This window comes from Electrophorus electricus, chromosome 11 (genome assembly GCF_013358815.1).
Source record: "Electrophorus electricus isolate fEleEle1 chromosome 11, fEleEle1.pri, whole genome shotgun sequence".
Lineage (NCBI taxonomy): Eukaryota > Metazoa > Chordata > Actinopteri > Gymnotiformes > Gymnotidae > Electrophorus > Electrophorus electricus.
Genome location: NC_049545.1, coordinates 16,196,022 through 16,219,349, shown reverse-complemented (window position 1 = coordinate 16,219,349; position 23,328 = coordinate 16,196,022). Strand labels below are relative to the sequence as shown.

Here is a 23,328-nt window from a genome sequence, read left to right as displayed (position 1 = left end):
TTTCTGTCTCTCGTCTTTGTTTTGGTTCAGTGTTTCATTTTCTCCGCACTTCATTTGTAGCACCTGTGTCTTGTTTAACTCTTATTAGTTCATATATATATATATATATATATATATATATATATATATATACATACATACATTCACCCTGCCTTTTTGCCTGTTTTGCTGGTAATTCTAATTGTAATTCTAGTCTCCATGTGCTTCTTAGCCTGTTTGTAAGTCCTAGTTTGTGTTTCCTAGCCTTGTGTTTATTCTAGCCTTCGTTTATCCTAGCCTCTTTGTCAAAGCCTGCATCCCGTTTGTCATCGTGTGCTTTTGTTTTATTTAGTTCATCATGTATTCCCGGACTCTTTGTATTGGTTCACTGACATTGGACTGTTCAAACAACTATGACTCTGGATTTGCCCATAATAAATCTTGCTCTTCACCCATATATATTACAAGGAGGTAAAATCAGATCTGCAATAAAGTGATGTGCTAGACCTGTTTGCAGGAGGATGGTAGGAGATCATTCTCTCCTCAATTCGGATAGTGGAGACAACACACCCTGTGACCTGCCATTGACCAGTTCCTCTCCTGTTCACGCCACCACAGCCCACTGACATGCGCTAGAGCAAGAGATGGATTGTTCTCTACCACTGGCTTAATTGATGAGTGACAACTAGTCAGTACTCCTTTTAGCTAGAGTCATTTATCAGTGTCATGTCAAACAAAGTGATGCTAACACCAGAAAACGGCCTTAGTTTATGGGATGTTAAAGAACTCCATTATGTGAAAACACATTTCTTATCCTTGCAATAAGAGACTCTCCTGCTTTAGTGCAGAGCACATTTAATTATTTTATTATTTAATGCTCACTAATCCCTTAATACAAAACATGGTGAAGGTCATTGTTTACTATCAGACTTTTCTCAACCTTTGCAGCTTAATTGATTCATTTAGGCTGATAAATTGAATATTCATTTTTTATTATCAATTTATCATAAAACTTCTCTTTTATTTTAGTTTTATATCAAACATGCACTAATTATGTCTGCACAGACTTTTAACACTAGATTTGTACCGAGTGACTCCTAGCTTCAAGTCATGAGAGCGTTTCATATGTAAAACCATGTTTAATGCTCAGCTTGGTGGACTAAGTCTTTGGTCTGGTGTGCAGATTTTTTAAATGGTGATTGCATTTCTGAGTCTTATCACATGTCATCATATTGTCATATGTTGTGATATATTTCAAAAATAAGGGAAAAAGTCATTATCTTAGAATCCTATTTGGGGATGGTGAAAAAGAGAGAAACAAAGAATGAGTGAACAATACAAGTGTGTTGAACTGAAGACTAACTAGTAGGGTAGCAACTGTAATATGCATTCAAACAAAACCATTTATTACATATCTTTAGGGTTGAGTGAAAAACATTTAACCAAAATAAATTCCCATCTGCAGTGATCACTAAGAGGTTTAAATAGGCACTTTACCTGATGTAATCCCTGTGAATTAACATGAACATAAACTATTTATGACCATAAATCACATCAGCCATAATAAAACCTGTAAAATACAGGGTCATGTCTTGTGAAATATACATTGAATATGTACGCTCCATTTATTGTGTGCTATGCTTTATCAACACAGAATACAGTCTGAATAAAAAACAGTGCTTCCATGTTAGAAGTGTCAGACAGTGAAGGTTTAGTCAGACAGAGTGTAAATTCAAATATACAATCACACTACAGGTTGTAAATAATATCACAGTCTATGGGACTTTGGAAAATAATAATTCCTTTACATTTATATGAGATAGAAAAGAGACATTTCCTCTAGTTTCCACAAGGCACAGTAAATGATCTATCCCTCAATTTCTTGTCCTTACAGGAACCAAACCAGTGGATATCAGAAAGAAAGATAATCATGAAAATAAACTTCAATCCACACAAATTTCAAAGTACACAGCAAAGCTCATGATTAGTGATGAGAAAAAATATATCCAGACATAAAATGAAAAATTAAAGTCAATGAATTAACACTAAGACATTTAACCTATTTTCATCATATACTGTCACACAAGTAGTTCACATCTTTAAATGAAAGTTAGGTGAAAAGCTTTACTCCAACATCAAGAAATCTGTCAGTTTTATATGACTATTTTTATGAGATTCAGTGACACAAACATACAACACCTCAAAACTTACAATGGTTCTCACCATCTCAATCATAAATATATATCAAAGTAAAAACAAAAAACCTACAACAAACATTTCAGTTGTGCCCTGCACATGGAAACAGTGACATATTGGCCTACTGTGTCACTAAGGCCCCCAATTAGTCCTTCTTCCCAAAGAACTTCCTAAAGACAGATTTACTTTGAGATTGTGGGAGGCTGGCATAGCTCATGTGAGGCAGTTCAGGGGACTTCTGTCTGCTGCTGATGGGCTGGAGCAGTGCAGTGCTGCTACACACAGATGGCTTCTCTCCATCCCCTATAAAAAGGGTCACAGAGTAGCTAGAGTTGCTGTCCTGTCCTCTGCCTTTAGGGGGCAGTCTAACAGGCTTGATCCTTTGGTATGTTGCTGCAGACAGGGAGAGATTAAGGTTCCTTAAAATGTTAATTAATCCAGATATTTTAAGAGAGACATTCAACAAGGTAAGCCTGGCAAAAATTCCTTTGGTAGTGGAAAGAACAGTGCGCTTACTTTGTTTAATCTTGTCAGCCAAATTGTTCCAGCAAAACACACTGCTGTTATCTACTAGTGATATCTACTTCCACTGTGAAATATTTTATACATATAGTCAAATGGAGCTAAGAGGGTACAACAGTCTTTGAAAGGCTGTACCTGAGGTGAAGGAGTGGGAACGTTTCTTGCTAGTGCTGCAGTCTTGACTGGGGCAAAGAGAGTAGGACAGACCTCTGAAGCTTTGAGAATGGAGTTTCTGATCTGGCAAATCACCAAGAGAGTCTACACAGAGATGGAGAGAGAGAGAGAGACAGATAGAGAAAAAATGGCAGAAAGAGGGCATTCGTAATTACAAATATGGAAACCACCCAAGAGGTGCCAGATGTGACCGTGTACACAATGAATGTCCTCTGACTTTAACACTTTACTGCCCCCTAGTGGTGATTTAAAGCATATGTCCTGCCGTTTTATGTAAAATACAATCCAACATAAACTATGTAGAAAAATGTCTGTGAAGACCCCTCTTAATTATCGGGGTTTCAGCAATACGCATTGCTGCATTTAAATGTGGCACTACCATGGGATGCCACCTTTGCTGCAAGTAAGTTATTTAAATCTGTGCCGCAGATCTGCCCCAGTCAACTGTCAGGGCAAATATTTTCAAATGGAAACGTCTAGGAGCAATAACAGCTCAGCCAAGTAGCAGTAAACTGGTAAATACTGGGGCTGCCAAGACCTGAAGCATAAAAGTGCCTATCCTCTGTTGTATGAGTCAACAAACTACCTCTAGGGGCAACAACAGCAGAGGAACTGACTGTTAGGACCATACACTGCATATACAATGGACGGTACGTCACCGTTAACTACCATTGTGAATTTTTTGAAGCCACCAAGATGGCCGACATGAGAGCTGCCACCTTGGGTGCGCTTGCACAGTAGATGAAAATTAGAGCCAGAGCATGCGCAGTAGAGGCCGTAGGCGGGGCTGTATTGCCACACAATCGCCAAGTAAATTTGTTAGTTCACGCCCCCTCTCTCTTATAGTGGGGAGCAAAAACAACATAATAAAACGACACGTTGTAATTCATTAGCTTGTTACCCATAAACGTCAAATATGTGCATTCATTTCCATCAACCGCATTCTGGACTGAAACTCTTAATTTCTTCATCACAAAAATTATATTAGCAGTTTACCCAGCAAAAAATCTGACATTTAACGTAGGCAAAATAGCTAAAGGACTTTACAGGAAGCATCTGATCCAAAGCCTTCATATTCAGTCACTCAAGATGAGATATATAATACTCGCCTATCGGTCATTGAAAGATGTCAACCGAAGTGTATGCGGTTTAATCGCCAATTTGGAGCTTTTCTGTGGTCAAGGCTCTGATGTTTAGTCAACTGAGCATTTTCTCAGCGATCGTTTCCATTTATTGGTGAAGTGGTACGATCGTGTTGTGTGAAAAACTGCATTAATAAGTTCCACAACAGAAAAGGCAAAACGGTTAACCTAGTTTTTTAGGTTTCCAACTTGGATAAAAGGGCTGTGGACAGCCAGTGGGGGAGATAGCTAACGTATCTAACGAGGCTCCAATAATTCGCAGCGCAAAACGTAAGAACATGACTTTTGTTAATATTCGTTTCAAAATCCTGTTTTTCTTTCTTTTAACGTAGTCAGTGTTGTATCCATGCGTTGGTTGGTTGGTTGTCCAGTAAAGAAGACACCCAGGGAGAGCTGCAGAAATGAGTTAATCTGGTGTTGTTAATACGTTAAGTTACATTGTGTGCTTTAGCCTGCTTACCACTTCTCCTTCTACAGTATAAGAAATTCTTTAAACTACAGTGACATTTTCATAAATGTTATTCTTGGTTGTTTCATTGTCACCGGAAACCAAATGAAGTTAGCGGTTAGCTAACCTTATGGAAACCATATGTCATGTGGTAAGGTTTAATTGTGGTGTTTTATTGTTGTTGCTTTTTTTTTTTCTTTTAAAAAATGCATGTTGACAACCACGTCGAACGTTTGTCTCGGTTTGGTATTCTCTCTGCTGATTTAATGAGTTACTTGAAAACTACCGCTCACTGTAGGAGTAACTCCAAAATGGCGAATCAATCACAGACGTCTCACACACGTGACTGACAACGACCGATTATATTTTACGAATTACAGGAGGTTGTTCACTTAATTCAACGTGTCACGACGAACAATATTTTAATACTCAACCCAAAGTTTGATGCTAAGTGCTTCGGTGACATTTCAACAAACTAGTTTGCTAGTTTGTTTGCTAACATTACGGAAGTTGATGCTAGAAGCAATCCACTTAACTAGCTACCTTAGCTGAAAAGGACTTGACCCCAACATACTTCAAAAATATTACATCGAACAGTCAACGTTATTAACACAGTGGAAAAGTAAAAAATGTCAAGTTAAGCTTAATATAGCTGACGTCGAGTCAGCTGCCTGTACGTTCATGTTTGACCGTCAACATTAACCTAGCTGTCAATTCACAACAAAACACCGTCAATCACCTAATCGCGACACTCAAAATCATCAAATAACTTGTATAAAACCCGTTAATCATAAGGACAAATATTGGGAGAGATATTAATGTGAGGGGACCTTACAGAATTGTCAGAACATAATTACTAAAAAAAAATTATTACACGTGTAATTTGAAATGAAGGCTTGTAGTCTGATCCGTTCCCTTACATGGGAATCTGCGTGATTAAAATTTGTATCAGCCACTAGAGAGCATTAAACCCATAGCGGCTTCACATTTCACTCGTTGTTCAGTCCATATACTCGTACAGTATATACAGTCTATGGTCAAGACCATCATGAGTTGGTTTGTCTATGGCTAAGCAGCTGCATACAAACCAACATTGAATGTAAGCAAGGCCAAGATGGCTGGGGTCGTGTAAACCACATCCCCACTGGACTCTAGAGTAGTAGGAATGAGTTAGGCCCTTCAGTTCCAGTGAAGGGTAATGTGACAGCATAAATAATATTATTATAATTATAGGTGTGGCTAATCCCATATTAATGCCCATGATTGTTGCATGAGATGCCCAACCTCATATAGGTTTCCACATACTTTTGGCCAGTGTATATCTATAAACAAGTATGTGAATAGCCTTAAACTCTAATACTAAAACTTACCATAATGGCTTGCATGTGAATATAATGTAGATGACAGTTCCTCCATTTTCTCACAGTGCTGCTGAGGGATGTTAGAGCTGTCTTGTTCAAGAAAGATGATCTGTTTTGTTCTGGCAGAGCCTAACTGTCTACAGCTTGGGAGATTTAGGGATTCCTCGCCCTTCATAGAGCACTGGCATAAAGCTTCACATTGACAGCGAACAGGAGATGACACACTTCTGGGGAACACGGATTGTGCTGCTGGCCCGCATGATGTGTTTATATTCGCTTCAGACTCACTAGATTCTGAGGACGGCAAGAATCATGAATTTCTAACTATGATTATATTAAATCCCATATTAGATGTGTTCATTGTTAGATTTCAATACTGAACAGGTTTACCAGTGTTTGCTTGGATTTGAAGGATCCATTTCTTCATCATGAAATGAGAGGGTGCACTGAAGAGATATTCGGAGCCATCACACAATCTAGAAAAGCATCTTACATGAGTCAGTCCTTAAAGGGATAGTTCCAGTCAACAGTGAATTAAAGCTAGTGCTAGCAGTTAGCATATCTTATTGTTGAATAAAAGAGACTTCTAGTCCATAAACTCCTGACAGGTGTCAAATATTAAAAGGACAGGTTTTTTTTAATGTGGCTATTTGACAGTACTTTATCAACATTGTAAATTCTCACGTTGAGCTAGCAATTAAACTACAACTACTAAAATCATCTTAAAACTACTTGTAAGTCAAGATGTAAGACAGCACAAACTTACACTGACAACCTCAAAAATGAAAACTGAAGTGCCACAGTAATATATATTCTGTGTCTAGTTTAATAGTGTCTGCTCTGACCTGAGACTGAAGCAGTTTGGTTTCTTTGTGTACTCTGGTGCTTGAACACATTCTGCCCCATTTAGGTTTATAGGAAAGCTGATCACAGAATTCTGGGAAAAGCACATACAAAAGTCACTCCAACTGATTTGCAGTCTTGATACAGCTCTAGCAATGATAATGAATAAAATTAATAAACATTTTAGCAGACTTTTGGGACTCACACTTATTGTGTCTTTTCTGTCATGGTAAAAACACAGAGTTTGCCTGTACAGGACAGCATGGTATGAGCTCCATGTTCTGCACAGTGCCTAAAAGGGCCAGGAGTCACAATGTGATATGGTGATTAACCAACAGAAACACTTTAGGCATAACTAGAACAGTGCACATTATTTTGATATCTGAGAGAGACTTACCATCCTACCACCCACCAGCAGCTTGTGTTTCCTCTCTAGTGTACCTTCCATTGATGGAAACTCTCGCCTCCCACTCTAAAATGGACAGAGTAAAATGTTTAAAGCATCTCAGATTCCTTTTCTGCCAAAACCACATTAATGTTATTCCTCACTTATTAGCAGCTGTTTGTATTTTAAAGGTACCATTTATAATTACTACAGTAGGCAGCTTGGTTTTACTAATACAAGAAAACAAGTACTACTACTTCAAGTACTATGAAACAGCAATCACTAAAAAGCACAATAACTTTTTTTATTGAAGTGCTATATATTTGTAAATCCAGAACTACAGCAGCTGTGTGCTGGCAAAGTGAAAATGATCTGAAAGAATGCATATCTGCATGAATGGTTCCAAAAGTGTGATCTAACTGTTGAAATTAGAGTCTGTACTAATGTATTCAGGTGTGTATTTCACCCAGACTATTACTGTCTAAGTACAATATTTGACATTCAGCACCATATTGTTACTAAGAGTGGGAATCCTGCAAAGGCTAGTACAAAGGCATATCATAAAATCATCAAACAGTGACTAGGAAAACAGGTAAAAATCTGCAGGCAAAATCCAAAATCTGACACTATTGAAATTATGTTGGGCAGATAAAAAGTCTACACAGAAGTTATATGTCTGTTTTATATTGTCCAGTGGGCCAAAATACATCCTTACTACTGTGTAGCATTGATCAGCAATAACATATTGAGTGTAATTGAATTTAATGCCAATAAAAAATAATTTACTAAGTATTAAATGCAATGAGGTCTCTTACTTTCCATTAGTGACTTTGATTTTTAAGTCATATGTTTGATAAGGATATGGCCACTAAACTGCTGTTTGTTAAATTGTTATTATGACTTAAATAAAGATCAGGTCATATTTTTAGGACCCTTTCATATATAAATCCAGATCATTCACAAAATGTTCATGAACGTTTGGGAAAACTGCATCCTGTAAGCAGCAATGACAAAATATCTGCAGGTCTTTAATGTGTTCTTGCCACCTTAAATATGTTTCCAAACTTACCACCAAGCTAGAATGCCCCCTGGTGGTGGGGCTGTGCACTAGGGTGTCTGAATCAGGGCCAGCCCCTTCCAGATCAATGTGAACAGATAAGAAGTTCAGTGAGTGGCCCTGTGAGGAGGAGAAATTCTATTTGCTTTACAGGTCAAAACCACAGACAACATCACAAACAATAGTGCCAGTGCCCTATAATTTGCTGATTAAAAGAGGATAAAATTCAAATTGAACTAAAATACAATTTTAAGATGACATTGTAAACCCTACTCTTGATACAGATGTACATGTTATATAGACAGGTATCAAACTGCCAGCTTGTATACCTCACCTTCATACCTCCTGTATCCTCCTCCTCCTCCTCCTCCTCCCTATACTTGTATATGTATTTTTGTTGATCCTCTATTTCTGGAAGAGTCACAGAATCTGAGGCCGTCTCATTAATCAGCACTCCCTCTTTAGAAGACTGGTCCTGCTGAGGAAAAGCAGCCCAGGACCTCCTCTCCCTCTTAGCTAATACATGACCCTCCTCTCTAATGTTGCAGTCCTTCCCATAACCCATTAGAGTATGACTGGATGGAAGTCTGAACTCTGCTCCCAGGAGGTTAGGTGTGGAGGCAGAGATGAGATGCCTGACTAGCACTACTTCTTTAGGTGAGGGCTCCCTCTGGTGGTCTGAAGAACAGATGGTAGGCTCTGCCTCACTATTCTGGTACATGATATCTGAACAGATGCTCTGACGATAGCTATTGGTTTGGTTCCATATGTCCTCCAGCTCCTCTTCTTCCTGCTCAAATTGCTGGTGGTCAGGGTGGACAGGGTCATCTTCAGGTAAGTTAGTGGGTTCTATTTTCAGGCATTCCATATTCTTGTGAGATTCTAATTCCAGAGAGAACAACTTTCCCACAGCTCTCCTGGGTGCTGGGAATTCTAAAGTATCAAAATATGAATCCTCAGTACATAGCTTAAAGCTCCCTGAGTTTGAGTGCCGAGAGTCTACCAAGTCTTGTCTTCCATTGGATGTAAAGTTTAGGACTATGTGGGATGCATGGCTCTGGCTAACCACAGGACTCTCTCTCCTTGGTTGAGAGCAGGTGGGCTTGGCTTTATGGTACTGATGTCCATTAAATTCCTGGATTAGAGTGTGGACATTGGGGTATGAGTGGATTTCTGCTGTAGAGTTTTGACAGTGATTTCGTGCTGAAATACTCTCTTCACTCTGCTGTGAATTCCCCTTGTTAAAAGCTGGATTGTCTGCAGTCTGGTGATCACTGGTTGGCTTGCTGAGAGATAAGATTAGACTTTCCTTAGATGAGTGTTCAGCTGAGAGATGATGAAAAGGGAAATCTTTATGAGAAACTGAAATAGCATCTTTGTGGATTCTCTGATTGTCCTGAAAGTCAGTCTTGAGGTTTATTTCCCCTGGAGGGCTACGTTTGGACTCATTGTTTTTGTGTGTTGGTTGTGAGCGAGCCAGTTTGAACGTGCTAAGAGCTGTATAATGCTCTGTGTGAGAATCCTTATTTGGGGGGGCTGCTTTTCTGGAATCTGCTGAGCCAATAGTGATGATATCTTGAATACTTGGGATAAGGCTCATGTCTGTGGGCAGGTCAAAACTCAGCACAGAACCTAATGAGAGGAACCTGCAATGGTTCTTCACATAATCAGTGGTGGCAGTGGTGGGTAGCTCCATTAGAGGACCTGGAAGCCCTCTTGGACACTCAGCATCAATGTGCTTTGCTAGAGGGTTCTTCACATAGCCCAAGAGCTGAGTTTCTTTGCAGTCAGATTTCCTCCCACTCTTTCTTTTTTTCTTTTCCTTTAGAGGCCAGGTATGCATGTTGTACATAACATGCTCATGCATTGTAGAAGATGCCTTCTCTGAAGGTTCAACTCCCATGATCTTTTGTACAGTGTGCCTATGAATACCTTTCTTTTTCTTCCTCTTTATGCTTTTACTCTTCAAGTTGCTAAAGATGGAGTTTGCACTGCTCATTGGTAGTGAATGGATGGTTGTACAGTCCATGTCAGGAGAGGAGGACAAGTACAGGGAGGTAAAGGGACAGGAGGAAGCAGGGATCTGCATAATTCCATGAGGTTGAGGTAGTGTCATACTTTCATATACAGGGGCTACTGGTGGAACTGTGTCCTTAAGTTTCAAGTATGTACTTACCTGGAAGGAAAGAAGAGGATTTATGAGTAACATTTAAGGATTTTATTAATAATGAATTTTTTTTTTTCTGACATACCAAATGTTAAGACAATGAATAATGTCATTATGAAGCATGCATAAGTACTTTATGAAAGGTCACTTTCATAGCACACATCTGCCTGTGCTGTAAAAAGTAACACCCCCCACCCCTAATAAACCCAAACCAACAGGCTAATACTTTCATGTAATTTGACAAGGACTAGCAATGAGTAGTAATGACATCAGGAACTCCCATGTTTTGGTATTTAAACTAAAACATGAAATACAGTACTTTAGCAATGTTGGGGGGCGGGGGAGATATATTTATTTAGAAAATTGCTTTGTATTTTGCTGTTAATTAAATATCCCTAGGGGAAGAATGGAATAAGGATTAAACGGAGAGCTTCCTGCCCCAGCCAGTTACTTTTGAACCACAGGCTCAAGCTGACTGGCTAGCAGCTCACCTTACCCGTCCTCAGCTACATTGGTGTCAGAAGCAATGCAGTCCCTCACTCCGGTTCAGCAAAGAAGCAAAACAACAAAGAAGGCAAAGCTGAAGATTACCAGCAAGCTCAACAAGGTGCTAGATGAGTTAAGTGATCTCTAGATGCCACATTGAGGAAAAGCCAGCAAAGTGCTATGCAGACTTTGAAGGTGAAACATTGAAAGCAGCGAGAGAGTGTAGTCAGCCTTAGAAATGCTACCCAGTGGATAATGCATAGCTACTTTGTCTTGGCTTAGCCATTAACCTAATGGAGGCTTTTAATGATGGTGGCCCCCGATAACATCCCACCAGGCCACATCCAGACATGGCCACCTTTGATGACACTAGTCCACGACCCCAATAATAATGATATGGGTGCCTATGAGATGTTCAAATTTGAATTGCAGTTAGAATAGCAGCATAGTTCTGTGCATGATTGCACAATTTCAGCTGGGGTGGGCAAGGACATTTTTCTATTGAATTTTAAAACTTCCCACACACTTTAGGTGTTCTTTTATTTTTTTTGAGGCAGAGTGGAATAGCAAATATATAGGGGGGTTGCCACTTCTACTGGTATGTTTTTTAGCTAAGGTCCTATTTGATGCAAAGGCTTTGCTATCACCTTTGTTCATAAAACCACTAAAACTAAGCACTGGGAGTCTGTCTCTTGCCTTGCCAGCCAAATGCTATAGTACATTTATGTGTATAAGCTACAAATAGTCCTATGCTAGCTCAGCAGAATTCAGGCAGAATTCTTTGCAGATGTGTTACATATGAATGATGATTTTTGTACTAAAATGAATAACCAATCCAACATTAGAAACTGAAACATCAGATCCATATTACTAAATATTCATGGTCTAAACTGATATTTTTTCAAAGGAGTACAGAAATGACAAAAGAACACTAGAAAGCTTGTACTGGTATATTTCCCTTTTTAGTTAATGATTTAATCAAAATCATCTGCTATTGAACATGCCATCATGCTCTAATGGTCCAACCTTTACCTGTGTGACTAATGTTATGTTGCTTTATTGGCTCCAAACCATAAATCATAGAGAGCATTAGGAGGTCTTCTAGAAAGTTCACTTGCCCTTGCACTAGGAACACAATTACTTTTATATCAGCCCCAAAGGAGTTTACATAATAGTGAAAATCTACCTATATCCATCTGCTTATCTTGGATCTTTTGTCTTTTTATTTCAAAAAGTTTTCTCTTTTCAGAGCCAAACTTTTACAGTACATCTAAACCTCTAATAAATCCTCATTGCTTTGCTTAGATGCCTGGATCTAGTTTCTGTAAATAATATGGATGTCATGGTAAAGGTAGAGAAATTAATACTTTGTGAGATTATTTTTCGCAAATTATTTATAACTTTTTTTACACAATCTCTTTATGCCTAAAGACCAGGGTCTTATTAGATAGGCCAACCTGAAAGCCAAGTTTTATAACATTCTAATTATTTATTGTTTCAGAGGTCTCCCACAATCTAAAAAGGACTGCTGACATATTGATTTGTGGCTGAAGTCAAGGAATGTGACAGTGGCCAGCCATTTTCCCACAAGCATTAATACCCTTGTCGTTAACCAAAGAACTCATTTGAGCCTCCTTGGGGAGTTTCCAGTACAGAACATGTCCACAAAAAGAATAATACTGGATGATGTGAAAAATACAGTAATAAACTCTCCAAAGATCATTACAGCACAATAACAAACGTGGTTTAAGTATGCTTAAACACAGTCTCATGTATGTTCTTCTAGACTGTACATTTTCCAAAAATGCACTGTTCTTTTTTTCTTTGCAATTACTTCCAAATATTTCTCAAATATATCTTGGTAAACTATTTTAGCTTTTGAAATGGGGCTTTATATTTGCTTCAGAAAAAAATTCATCAGCCTGGTTATGATGTATCCCACATTGGGCCAGGTCAAGGTGAATGAGTCATATTGATTGAATTTGAATGAAGCAGTCTCCTCAATCATCTTTTCATTACTTGACTATACTTGCTTGAAGTCATTCTCTGTACTGCACTAGCACCCTTTCATCAGTATCTGCTCTTGTTTTTATGAACAAATTAAACAACTTTAGTTTATTTATTTGTATTATGTTATTTTCTATTAGATAATTCTGTAAGTCTGTAAGATAGGCTGTAAGATAGGCTGTATTGTTCCATGACCACAGGTAGTGATTAAATCAGGAGAACATGGGCCACATCAGGTGTGGTCAGGCTTAAAGATGGACCTTCAGCATATACCGTGGTTTATAAGAAATTCATGCTAAGGTTTTTACATAGATCAGATCTAGACAATGATAATGAAGGCCAACCATACATAGTGACCACATGGTTCAACTCTGATGCTCTTAGGGTTAGTCAGGCTATCACACAGCAAATCATCATGCATACACTAAAACACACTAATATGAACACATGGCAGTAGAATACTCATTCATGCAGGATCACCACCCAGAGCTTCATTTACCTCTTCTGCACTTTGTTGATAAACCTTTTTCTTTCGCTTTAAACTACCAAATAGCCCCTGGCAGCGTTTCCAAAAGCTTTTATAGACAGAAGAGTGAGGCACGGTTGGCTGAAGAAAGCAAAAAAACCAGGAATGTTGATGAAGCACAAGGGAGGAAAAACTAGCAGAGAGAGTAACACTTGTGCTGAAAAGTGTAACAAATATAGGGTAATATATTTGTATGTAATGTAATGTGTATGTGTGAGTCCATGCATAGTTGTTCTCACCCTATGAACAGCCTCTGAGAATTGCTCTGCCTTCTCAGTGTCTGACTCCTCTACCTGTAGCTGACTGTCCCCTGAGTTACCAAAGCTGAGGATGAGGTTTACTGTGCCTCCAAGAGATGGTGTGCTGGGCTCCTTCAGCACCAAGTAGGGTGAATCAAGCTCCTCTGAACCACTCTGGGTCTTACTGTCTTTGAGAGTGACACTTTCCATGAGCTCATACCCATTATCCTGCTGTACATTATCCTCTAGACCACTAAGGGACACAGTGACAGGACCCTGTGTCTTCAGTTGGTCTTCAGATGATGTTTCTGATTCCAGCTAAAAAGAAGCACACTTTATCAAGATGTAAGATAATCTCCTTAATTTGCAATCAGTCTCATTTTAATAAAATTTGTTGCTCTACCTCTGGAAGGAGAGAGCAAATAGTAGCTTCAGAGTAAATGGCATCATTGTGTGGTTCCTCTGCTCTCTTCCTGTTCAGCCACTGGATCTTCTGGGCCCTCCAGTGGACCAGGATCCATCCCAGCATGCTCCTCAGCTCCTCCATCCTCTCTTTGATCTTTAGGAAGATTAGTTGATAGATCCTTAACACTAAACATCAAAACTAACTTTTGAGTAAAATATAATTACATGGCCAATAACTCCAAGTACTTTGAGCTCACCATCTTGGCCAAGTGATGGTCTTCATTGAGGAGCTTCTTTCCTGCAGATGCAAGAATGTCAAACTCCTGAAACTTCTGCTCTATTTGCTTGTCCAGGAGTTCAACCAATGAGCCCTGGTTCTCATGGTGCAGAGCACTCTCAGAGAATATGCGGGAACGGGTGTCTTCTGTCCAAGATCTGAATGTGAGGAAAAGATATGCAGGATGCAAATTGAATAAAACAGTAAAACTTTAGTACCCCACTGATGCACCAAATAAATAAGTAAAGATATAAAAGGCTACATCTGTCAGGCGTCTTCCATAAACTTTCACCACAGTTTATAGAACTTTCTCTAAAAATATAAGTGCCACTTCCAAAGAAATGCATAAAGATCAAGCAGTAATAGCAACTAACATATAAAAAAAAAATTCTCTTTAAGTTTTACATACATCATTGCTAGGTATTTCCTGAAGAAATGGCGAAGGTGGCCAAATTGCAGCAGCCTGCTCCGGTTTTCGGCTATACTCTTGGCCAGCTCACCCCAGGCTTGCAGGCTGCTCTGAACCTTGTTCCCCAGCGTGTGCACTCTCTCTGGGCACAGATCCAACAGGCGGGCAGACAGATTGTCCATAGCGTCCACTTTTTCCTTGAGTCCTGCAAAGTCAGCCTGGGGGGTGGGGGTGGGGTTGGGGGTGCAAGAACAGGTTTTGCAGCTATGAAGGAAACAAAGCTTAAATTGGCCTTTTATAGCACAAGTCAGTCTGCACAACAACTGAATTACAAAGTGAAATTGTAACAGGGCTGAAAATTGACATTGCTATTTATGAAAAATGCCATTCAAAAGATCTTACTTACTCCTTAATTCTGATTTATCTTGCATTTCATGTATGCTGTGCCCCTGGTTTTACATACTCATTATGTCTACTGTCTAAAAGTGACCATATGCTGTACATATGCTGAGTGTCTGTATATATGGCTTTCTCTATCTGAAGTTTTTAGAGGCTGGTAATTAATGGTGCAACAGGCTTCAAGGGAGCAAAACTTCACAGTGTTTCTCACATGGGGTACAGAGTCTGTTAAATGCCTTTAGCATGACAGCGGGTCTATTTCAGTATGAATGATTAGGTCATTATTACCCAATGCTATCAGACCTAAGGAGTTGTGCATGCATGAGATAAACATAAGTTACCCAAATATGAGACATAGTGTTGAGCCCCCATCTCCCTGTCATCTGAAACTTTTTCATACCGAACACACATGCATGCATGCACACACACATGCAAACCCACACACATGCACACACAAACACTCTACCATATATAAACCAACCATCACAGACATAAATTAATTCAACACACACATTTAAATAGAGATCAACACACATACATACAAAGGAATGTACTGAAACACATTTTCAGAAACTGTGATGTCCTCTGTGGTAATAAAGTCATGTGGATTCTTTGTGGAATCATATGCTGCAGCTGACTTCATTAACTCTCCCCAAACAAAGCTGAGGCCCAGCAGGCTCATAAAAGATGTGCAAAGTGTTGGCCCAAACAGGAAACAGACTCTAGTAACAATGTGCTAAAGTAAAAGCATCACGAGAGACAGGAGAGGTCTGGCTGTATCCATTACATCAACACCCACAGCCCACAGTGTCATCAAAAACAAGATGCTTCCTGGACAGACTGAGTTTTCCATTGGGAAAAACATTAAAATCTTGGATAAAAGACACCCAGTTAGACAGCTTAATTAGATTTATAGACATGAAGTAACTTACAAAACCATTTAGGAACTCATCATAAGTTTCCAAAACTTGTGTATGAACTAGCAATAATTCTTCTTTTTTCAAACCTTAATTACTATCAGTAATAGTTGGCATGATGAGGAAGGCTGGGGTGACAGTGGCACAATGATTCAATGCTGTTGGAATAGCTTGAGGCAGTGTCTTGCTTAAGGCTCTGAAGGTTATATGAAGAATACCTGAACTTATTTTTATTTGCTCTTATTGGCAAGCTGGAATGTTCACTACCATGTTCCTATTCAGTGGCTATAAGAGGTCTCACCTCCAGCTGGTCTTGCTGCTCCTGTAGGCTGTCCATGCCACAATGCTCTGGCTCACAACGGACAGCCATCTCACTCTCCATATCCAGAACATCTACAGCTAGCTCTGTGCAGCGCTGTAGACACTGCTCCACCCTTGCCACCACTATGGAGTGCTGGGATACAGGAAGATCAGGGAGGAATGGTAAGAGAGTTTTAAGGGTGCTGATTGCGGTCAAGGAAAAATTATGAGGTTGGTTCTTTTGATTACAAAACTGCAGGAGCATCTGCTACTACAAAGTAAAACCTAAAAGCACATGCACACATTTTAATCAGAGACATGCAGTGCAGTCTTTGGTAAATTTCATCAACTCAGTAAAATCATTGGTTAGGAATGTAAGAATGTTGTCATTGTATATGTAGCAAAAGCAATAGGCCTACCATGTTGATTTTTTTATTATGGCCAGTATTTATCCAGGAGTTGATTTTGAGATTTGATTTCTTCATGGTAGAAAGTTTATTAGATGATGTCAATTGTTTTATACATATCTGTTCTAAATACATCTTGATTGCAGCTTTAATTTGATCCTTAATGAAATACATATGAGCCACAATTCCATTGTGCAAATGATCACTTTAATAGGTCTTTATAGAGTATTATAGAGTATTATCAATGTTCATTACTATGAGATCTTTTACCCTGCTGATAAGTTCCTGAATGCACTGGTCATGTGACTGTGAGCGGCTTCTTTCTCGTGCTGTGTCATTGAGCATTTCCACGGCTTCCCTCAGCTCCTCTACAGGGTCTCCGAGACTTTCAATCAGGGGCTTGCTGTTTCTGCTCTCCCGCAGGGGCAATAGGGGCGATGCACAGTCCAGATCACTCTGCAGAGGCTGCACAACCAAAGCATAAGATAGAAATTACTTCACAGTGTGTAACCACAACCATACTAGCTTCATTTCTGAAGAAAGCCTTGTCTGTCTTGTGTGGAGACACACTTGTTCTGACTCTGTGTAAATGTTCTCTGTGTCAATGCAGATTTGGTGGCTAAGTTGAGAGAACATGGTTAGCAGGCATATATAAGGCCATTAGAGATATGTGCTAGGGGACTTGTAGCTAAGTCTCCAACATCCTTACTTGTGGAATTTGATTTTAGAGGCTGTAAGCTAAGAGTAGCTGTGAAGGAAATATCTGAATTAGCTGAAAGGGCTAGTCAGTGGCTGTGGATGAGGAGAGCACAGGTTCACTGAGGAAATGTATTATAAAGATGGAATGGCTAAGGTGTTTGGTGTTTCAGATACATGGAGGACCAGGCAGGCGAGTGGACTGTCATCATATCTTTGTCATGTTTAAAATGGTACATCCAGATTGAACCAGTGGCACTGAGGATGCATTAACGGTGTCAGTGAAGCTGGGTACAGCCTTAATCACTGGGGAAGCAAATATGGATTTTAGGGGTTAGGAAGTGATTCGCTATATGTGAGCAGCACAGTAAGTAAATATTGAGAGGTTAATTCAGTGTGTGCTGTTGGTGTGGTGCATAAAGCCCATATGGAACTGGTGGTACTGTGAATGCATTAACAGTGCGAGCTTGGAGTAGGGATGGGGCTGGGATTCCAGACCTCACTGTTACCTTCTGGAGGTGTCATGAGCTTAATTCAGTGAAATAAACAAACAAACCAACCAATAGAATCCAAGGTAGTGGTTTCTATTTTGCAATGAAAAAGCTTGGCCCTATATAAAATGAAATAGTTTGGCACAGGATATTTGACACCTTATCCTGTGTATGACCACATTTGACTCATTTTTGAAGTCAGGCTTTCAGCATTAAGGACAGGCTGAAATAACTAGAGAAATCTATCACATCAAATAAGACTCCAGACAATAAATGAAACAGCATGGTCACTTTGTTGACAGTGTACTGTGGGTTGAGCCAAACCTGTCCCACACTGCCATAGTGGTTCTCCTCCAGTTCTACTCTCTCTAGAAACTCTGTCAGCATGCGTGTGTCCTTTAACTCAGAGCTCTGTTGGGTCAGTGCCATCTGTATGCTTCTAAATCTGAAACACAGTAATAACAAATGTAAATGAATCAGTAAATAAAGTAACAAACCATTAGCATTACAATAGAGATAAACATTACAAACACCTGCATCTTATAAACATACACCTGCACCAAATGTTAGATCTAATTTGCATATCCATTTCTATTTTGTTTGTTTTTATGTAAATTATTTTGATTCAGTCCCTTTCAATTTTATTTTCATACTTTGTCACAGTATACTGTTTTCTGTGTGGCTCCACACAGATTTTTGATTTTTTTTAAGGGATTTGGTCACTTTGTGGGAGTCTGACATTATTTATAGACAGAGCTGTACCTGCATCACAAGACCAACAAGGCCTAGTGTCTCTTCATGAGGAAATCTGCACAGACTACAGATGCAACAAAGCTTGAAACTAATGGTTTAATTGTATAACTGTGGGTGGATGACAATTTAAGCGGAAGCCTTCTCTAATACTGTGAATGAATAAATAAGACATATACCAGCAGTAAGACATATACCAGGAAAGTTAATATTACTGTATTGTATCTTATGAATATGTTTTCTTCAATTTCTTTTTACACCTTGGAAACATCTGATGTATAGTACTGCACATGTCTCCAGCAAAGTATAGAATATGATACCATACACTGCCAAGTTCGCACATGGTGGCAAAAAACCCCCAAAAATGACCAAGGTTAATAAAAAAGTAATGCTAAACTCTCATGAGTTTGACTGATGGTTCTCTGCAGGGTTACACACTTTCTTTCCACTTGCTCCATGCGTGAAGGGAGTAGCTGAGTGTGGAGGTGTCTCTGACTCTGGAGAGCCTCCAGCTCTTGTTTAAGGTTATGGAGATCCAGGTTGTGTGTTTCCAGCTCCCTCTCTAGCAGACGGCTCTCTCTCTCAGCCACACTAACTGACTCAGGGTCTCCTGCCAAAGAGGCCTGCCTTATTGACAGCTCTACTGCCTCTAGCCAGGCCTCCAGACTGCCCAGCCCCTGCAGAAGCTTGACTGCCTAGAGTGAGAGAGAGAGAGAGAGAGAACAAATATCTAAAAAAAAAAGCATAGGTTTGGTGTTATAGTACAGATTTGGAAAAGTCTGGAAACACCTTGTTACTTGACACACACATTTCCAAATTATCAAATGCAAATGTATTATTTTTATGTAGAACACTGGAAGAAGAATACTCAGTTAAAAACATCCATCCATCCATCCATCTAAATCTTCACTAGCCCATGTAACTACCCTATAGTTGAGTTCCTCTGAGCCCCGTAGGATCATTCCATTCCTTTGGTGGCGTTTCTTAAGTTCCTCCCACAGAACTTCCAGCTGACTGAGGAAGTCCTGGATCTTAGCACTGCCAGGGTGGTGAGCACGCACCAGGCTATGACCTTCCTGTAGTTAAACAATAAATTGGCTGAAAACCCATGAGAAGGATTTAGTAAGAACATTATCCCTCCAGTAACTGTTAAATGAAATCAATAGTGCAATATCCTCACCTTCTTGACCAGCTCTATGCGAGCTTTGTTTGACAGGATGTCCTGTTCCAGAGACGCTTGGTACCTCTTGGCTGCCTCATAGCTGCTGGGCCCTCCACCACTACTGCAGATGTGCGTTGCCATGGTGACACTGTCTTTGAGCCATGAGAGGGTCTGGGGGATGCAGGAGAAAAACAAGGGGGAAATGAGAACAGGTGTGAGATTCCACAAGGAATCGGGAAAGCAGGATTGTGTAGTAGAGAGAATGACTACTGGAAGAAGTGTGTCTTGCTTTGGCTAGTCTATGAACTGCTGGTTGCTTTAGCCACATGGACTTACTGTTGGCCAGGGATCACAGGACCTGAATAATTCCTGGAAGTCAGCAATTATATTAGAGACTAACACAGACCAGTGTGTTACAAACAAAGGAAAAAACAGTACGTATGTACAAGATCATTGATATGCCTGGTTTCACTCCTGACAAGTTAGCAGTAAGCCTTTCTCCATATTCTTCACTTCCATGACCTTAACTTGGTGGAATTCACCCTGGACGATTGGTTCCATTCAGATTAAGCAAGCCTAACAGGAGGGGAAGAGGTTGCTGACATCTATTTGGAAGAGTTCATTGGGATTTTTCCTGTCTATACTGATTGGACTGGACAGATAAGAGCATGCAAAGGGATTGTATTTTAATGCATTACTGGTTCTGTAAGGGTTGTGTAATGATGCAGTCATAAATGGGGACCTTGTCTGCAGACACAGTGAATTTCTCGAGCTGCTCATGGAGATGTGGGTGGCTGTGGGTCTTCGGCATCGCCCCACTGTAAAGGAAAAACACAGCACTTAATTTAAGCAGTTTTCACTCTTCAACTACCATTCTCAGAAACACATTTGCCTGGGAAATGGGGGAAAGCCCAGCTCAACGTTATTTCACCTTTTGCTCTGATCCTGGAACTTTGTGCTGACTTCACTGGTGCAAGTATTCCCCACGCTCACCACTGGGTTTGGCAGAGGCTCCTGATGGCTGTCCAGGGGCTTCCTAGTTAAATCCAAGCTTCTCCCACCCTGGCAAATAAAAAAAGAAATTAAATCTTTAGAAATTAAATTTGCAAAAAGATTTTGGGATTTTGATCATGTGAATTTAATGAAACATGTGAATTAATGTCTTGATATTTTGCAGACGTTAATATGAAAACATGGTGGTCCTCCATCATAGGGATTTGCCACTCTAAATGGCTGGCTAGTTTGACACATATCATATCCACAGAAATGAAAGATTGAGTAACAGAGTGGGTGGAAGTTTTTTCAGTTTAGCTTTTCTTAAAGCCTTAGGACTGAGTTAAGCCAACACCACAGGAGAAAGTTAACACAGAAGAAGTTAACATAGGGAAGCAATTAACGCTCTCAACCAACCATATATTTTGCCCTAAATTATATCCAACATTAAATGAGTGAAAACCTTGTTGGGATTATTGAGTTTCCAGTCAATAGCAACATTTAAATATGGATGCTGGAGGAGAAACTGCCTAGCATATTAGCACTTCAAAACAGACCTGGACTCAAGACATGGACTAGCTGAGATAGACAAATTTGTGAGAGTTTGGCAAAAGAGGACAGAACAAAGGCATTAACACAAGTATAGTTATAGTATATCTGTTTGAAGAAGGGGCACAAGAATTTGCAGCATTAACATTGAAAATAATACAGTATATATATATATATATATATATATATATATATATATATATGTTAAATTAAAATATATCCATTACACATACCTTACACATATGTTAATATACAAACTGCACTAATTATGGTGGCATAAAGTTTAAGCATGTCATTTGCTTCTTTTAACCTCAAGAAGGGAGGGAATAAGAAATGATAATAAACAGCATAAGAAATTACCATAAGGAAGAATTATCTTAGGTCCCACAGAATCTATAAACATTACAATCAATTAAATCATGCAAAGGCACATTATCAGATTATTCATGACACCATTACATCAAGATTACAACTAAATCTTACTTAGACTGGCAGTGTTGATAACCCTCACACACATCTACTTACTGACATTCATTTCTGTTCACTTACTACTTCAAATGACTCCATAATCCTATATACCTAGGGTCTTTTCGAAAGCACATAGGTGGCTTCCTTGACCCATTTCCTGAATGTTGGTAGGGAATAGGAGAGGGATTAATACACTTAACAGGTTGTTTTATTCAAAAGTTGTAATGTCGCTTTCTAATATGGTTGTGTCAGCCAAGAACTATGACTGCATATCAAGTCAATATGGACTGCGCCACTGCTTTATCTGGTAGCCATTAATGAGTAAAACAGGACTGTATCAATTACTTTGTGCCACCAAGTAAGAGGCCATAATTCATATATGCCCCAGATGCATACAATGTGGAAAAGCTGCAGAGAGATACATACACTTAAGATCTCTTGGATTCTCACTGAATAGTCCAATTTACCAGCTGAATACTGTTCAAATGCCTGACAAAGAGTGTTGTGCATGTATGCTGCTGGCAGATCATTCATAGCCCAATGATCTTAGCAGTTATGTTCCCTGCATCCCTAACCATAATGTACTGAGTATGGCTCTGGAATGAGGGGCTATGGGTCCTTTTGGGCCTGCAGTCTTCTATTAAAATATCCTGTAATGTGTAATGAGCAGGTCTCACACCGACACTGCACCCAGATAACCTCTGCTACCAACAATGTAGTGGCCATTGTTAGCGTTAGAAATACTGATCAGTGCCATACCAGTGTAAGGTCAGCATTGTGTGATTGGCCAAAGGAACATCTGATATCCAGACCACTGTTGACAGATTGGCCAATATTGAGGAGAAGCCAGTGATTGTATTGGCCATGAAGTATGTTCACCAAGATGCCTAAAAGCTTCCACCAGTCAAAAAACAAACAAACTGCAAAACACTGCCATATAGCCAAGATTATATGAAGCACCTGGCCCGAGCTATTATAGTGTACATTTTGCCATACATTTCTGCTTTATTTTTTTCTGCAATATGGACATCTGAATCCGCAAGGCAAAAAGTACCCAAGCAGCCAGTAATACGGTACAGGACTGAGTACTAATCACATTTGCTCCCAAAAAAGAAAGCATATAAATTAGGCTCCGAGCTACTTCTTGACTCATAATGACCCCTAATACATCTTATATTAACACTGTATTAATCTAATGGGTTTTTCACCTCAGCAACCTGCAGCTGGAGCCTGCAGATGGGATTTCAGCCTTAGTGTGAAAGATGGTGATTTGAGAGTTTGGAATTAAAGTGCAACTTATTCTGGTGAGCCAGTCGTGCCATGCTACTACTCATGCCAATGTCCAGATCTCCAAATATTACATTGGATGCTTCTTCTTGATGCTTTCTTTATTATAGACAATGATGCTTTTAAAAGGGTTGATGCCATAAAATTAGCAGAAAAGAATAAACTATAAATATCTCCAAATATTCTGTTGACTTCATTCTTCAGTGGTAGGAGAATTATGCTAAGGTGAAAGTTTGGGTGATTCTTTTTTCTTAATGTTGCTTCTTTACCAATACAAGTGATTTGG

The 23,328-nt window shown here is 39.4% G+C and overlaps 1 protein-coding gene across 6 annotated transcripts in view; it reads right to left on the bottom strand.

The window, feature by feature from the left end:
• Positions 1 to 1,585: 1,585 nt before the first annotated feature.
• LOC113588398 (spectrin beta chain, non-erythrocytic 1) overlaps positions 1,586 to 23,328 on the bottom strand; it is a 43,593-nt gene continuing 21,850 nt past the window's right edge. For 3 of the 6 annotated variants that reach the window (XM_027027564.2, XM_027027571.2, XM_027027580.2), the window contains exons 12-33: positions 20,677 to 20,807; positions 20,488 to 20,563; positions 19,764 to 19,916; positions 19,510 to 19,659; positions 19,022 to 19,278; positions 18,158 to 18,278; positions 16,917 to 17,111; positions 16,241 to 16,393; positions 14,624 to 14,841; positions 14,195 to 14,372; positions 13,936 to 14,091; positions 13,533 to 13,850; positions 13,267 to 13,374; positions 8,442 to 10,283; positions 8,120 to 8,227; positions 7,063 to 7,137; positions 6,871 to 6,957; positions 6,668 to 6,759; positions 6,213 to 6,298; positions 5,832 to 6,116; positions 2,833 to 2,955; positions 1,586 to 2,568 (exon numbers count right to left, since the gene is read on the bottom strand). In XM_027027564.2, coding sequence (XP_026883365.2) covers positions 2,321 to 2,568; positions 2,833 to 2,955; positions 5,832 to 6,116; positions 6,213 to 6,298; positions 6,668 to 6,759; positions 6,871 to 6,957; positions 7,063 to 7,137; positions 8,120 to 8,227; positions 8,442 to 10,283; positions 13,267 to 13,374; positions 13,533 to 13,850; positions 13,936 to 14,091; positions 14,195 to 14,372; positions 14,624 to 14,841; positions 16,241 to 16,393; positions 16,917 to 17,111; positions 18,158 to 18,278; positions 19,022 to 19,278; positions 19,510 to 19,659; positions 19,764 to 19,916; positions 20,488 to 20,563; positions 20,677 to 20,807 — 5,160 coding nt within the window. In that variant the 3' untranslated portion in view covers positions 1,586 to 2,320. The remainder of the gene's footprint in view (positions 2,569 to 2,832; positions 2,956 to 5,831; positions 6,117 to 6,212; positions 6,299 to 6,667; positions 6,760 to 6,870; positions 6,958 to 7,062; positions 7,138 to 8,119; positions 8,228 to 8,441; positions 10,284 to 13,266; positions 13,375 to 13,532; positions 13,851 to 13,935; positions 14,092 to 14,194; positions 14,373 to 14,623; positions 14,842 to 16,240; positions 16,394 to 16,916; positions 17,112 to 18,157; positions 18,279 to 19,021; positions 19,279 to 19,509; positions 19,660 to 19,763; positions 19,917 to 20,487; positions 20,564 to 20,676; positions 20,808 to 23,328) is intronic. The other 3 variants (XM_027027594.2, XM_027027601.2, XM_027027587.2) reach the window with 3 other exon arrangements.